This window comes from Aplysia californica, unplaced genomic scaffold (assembly GCF_000002075.1).
Source record: "Aplysia californica isolate F4 #8 unplaced genomic scaffold, AplCal3.0 scaffold00161, whole genome shotgun sequence".
NCBI classification, from domain to species: Eukaryota; Metazoa; Mollusca; class Gastropoda; order Aplysiida; family Aplysiidae; genus Aplysia; species Aplysia californica.
In genome coordinates, this window is record NW_004797431.1 from 1,232,124 (window position 1) to 1,235,229 (window position 3,106).

The following is a 3,106-nucleotide window of genomic DNA, read 5'->3' on the forward strand; positions in this document are numbered from 1 at the left end:
ACATGTTAGATACAGACATGTTAGATACAGACATATTAGATACAGGCAATTTAGATACTGACTTGTTAGATACAGATGTTTTAGATACAGACATGTTAGATACAGACATGTTAGGTACAGACATATTAGATACAGGCAATTTAGATACAGACATGTTAGATACAGATGTTTTAGATACAGACATGTTAGATACAGACATGTTAGATACAGATGTTTTAGATACAGACATGTTGGATATAGACATGTTAGATACAGATGTGTTACATACAAATATGTTAGATATAGACATGTTAGATTTAGATACAGACATGTTAGATACAGGTGATTTAGATACAGACATGTTAGATACAGACATGTTAGATACAGACATGTTAGATGTAGACATGTTAGATATAGATATATGTTATATACAGACATGTTAGATATAGATATATGTTATATACAGACATGTTAGATATAGATATATGTTAGATATAGATATATGTTAGATACAGACATGTTAGATACAGACATGTTAGACACAGGTAATTTAGATACTGACTCGTTAGATACAAATGTTTTAGATACAGACATGTTAGATACAGACATGTTAGATACAGATGTTTTAGATACAGACATGTTGGATATAGACATGTTAGATACAGATGTGTTACATACAAATATGTTAGATATAGACATGTTAGATTTAGATACAGACATGTTAGATACAGGTGAGATTTAGATACAGACATGTTAGATACAGACATGTTAGATACAGACATGTTAGATGTAGACATGTTAGATATAGATATATGTTATATACAGACATGTTAGATATAGATATATGTTATATACAGACATGTTAGATATAGATATATGTTAGATATAGATATATGTTAGATACAGACATGTTAGATACAGACATGTTAGACACAGGTAATTTAGATACTGACTCGTTAGATACAAATGTTTTAGATACAGACATGTTAGATACAGACATGTTAGATACAGATGTTTTAGATACAGACATGTTGGATATAGACATGTTAGATACAGATGTGTTACATACAAATATGTTAGATATAGACATGTTAGATTTAGATACAGACATGTTAGATACAGGTGAGATTTAGATACAGACATGTTAGATACAGACATGTTAGATACAGACATGTTAGATATAGATACGTTGGATACAGATATGTTTGTACTTTAAACTTTAAAAAACACAATTGATGTCTGTAGAAACAACCTTTGCCACACACTCTAAAAAGTATTTTCAACAAGTTCTACTCGGTTGTGTTCTTCCTGTTGTCTCTGTTTGTGGTGATGGGTGATTGGAGGGCGGTCCTGGAAGCTCCTACTGTTTTATTTTCTTTCTGTTATTTCTGTCTGTGCAGGTGGTTGGAGGGTGTCACTGGTAGTTTCCGTTTCGTTTCCTTCTGTCTCTTGTTCTTGTCTGTCTTACTTTTTCTTTCCTTGCAGTCTCTGGTTTTTTTCTGGACTAAATGGGGGTTATTGTGTGAATGTGCTCCTCTTTCCTAAAAAAAAGGGTTTTGTTTTGGGGTTTCCGACAAGTTTGTGGCTAAATGGGGGTTATTGTGTGAATGTGCTCCTCTTTCCTAAAAAAAAGGGTTTTGTTTTGGGGTTTCCGACAAGTTTGTGGATGGTTGGCAGGTGCTCTGGTGTGGCATCTTTTCTTTGCATGTTGCTCTCTTGTAACGTCTCTAATCTTTGCCACGTGGGTGTTTGGCTGGTGTTCTGGTGAGGTTTGCTTCTTCTTTCCTATCAAACGTCTATCGTCCTGATCTCTCCTCCTTTTTTGTTTGTTACTCTCTTGTAAAACTTCTAATCTCCGGCATTTATACGACCTTATTGTGTCGCAAGTGCCTAAAACTCTTACTAACACAAACAAACCTTTGGCACTTATATGGCATATTTGTGTTGCAATTGCTGTAAAACTCTCACAAAGTGGTTGGTTGGAGGGTGCTCTTGTGTGGTTTGCTCTTCCTTTCTTATAAAATATCTACCGTCCTTATCACTCCTTCTTTTTTTGTGTTTGTTACTCCCTTGTAACATCTTTCGTCTCCGGCACTTGTATGACCTTGTTGTAACATCTTTCGTCTCCGGCACTTGTATGACCTTGTTGTAACATCTTTCGTCTCCGGCACTTGTATGCCCTTGTTGTAACATCTTTTGTCTCCGGCACTTGTATGACCTTGTTGTGTTGCAATTGCCGTATAACTCTCACAAAAAGTAGAATCAGTTAAGGACATAATGTTTCAATGTCTGTTCTCTGGTCCGGGTTTCAGAAACGGACCCTGTGACCGCCCCACTGGTCTCCTCCATCCTGCGATTCTTCACGGAGATAAGCTCGGAGCTTGAGCTCAAGGACTGGCTGGGCCGGGCGGAGGGCAACGCCTTCTGGTCGCAGCTGCTCACCTTGCTGTGTGGCTCGCAGTTCCAACCCCCAGCTCTCATTGCTGTCTCACAGTCTGCCGACAGAGCCTCTGTGAGTCTGCTCGTTTATTGATTGATTGATCGATAGATAGGTTGATTGCATGATTGTTAGATTGAATGATTGATTCATTCATGGACAGATTGATTTATCTAACGATTAATTTATTCTTTGATATAATCATTGGTTTATTTCTTTATAGATTGATTATAAGTGTTTGATGCCCTTTTCTTTCCCTCTATTGTTTCTGTCTATCTTGCTTTTCCCCTGCGTGAAGTGACTATTATTGTGTCAGCGTGCTTCTCTTTACGGAAACAAACAAGTGGAAGGTACAAATTGCAGATCAGGTAAGTCTGAAATTCTGACGTTCAAGGGAAAACGGCGTGCAAGTAGGGCCTACCAGCATGCCACAGAATGGGTGTTTATGTGATTTGTGCCAACCTCTCACTTGCACAACAGTGACGTATGGGTGTTTATGTGATTTGTGCCAACCTCTCACTTGCACAACAGTGACGTATGGGTGTTTATGTGATTTGGGCCAACCTTTCACTTGCACATCAGTAACATATGATGAAAGATGGTTTCCAAGCAATATTTACATACAAAAATAAAGCTTGACCATATGTGGGATTTACATGTTTTGTGGCTGTAACGGTGGAAGCATGAGGT

General features: G+C 37.5%; 1 protein-coding gene across 1 annotated transcript in view; it reads left to right on the top strand.

Moving 5' to 3' along the window:
- LOC101845464 (baculoviral IAP repeat-containing protein 6) overlaps positions 1 to 3,106 on the top strand; it is a gene marked incomplete in the record, with an annotated part of 131,221 nt that overhangs the window by 96,418 nt on the left and 31,697 nt on the right. The window contains 1 exon segment of the mRNA XM_035969592.1: positions 2,292 to 2,491. Coding sequence (XP_035825485.1) covers positions 2,292 to 2,491 — 200 coding nt within the window.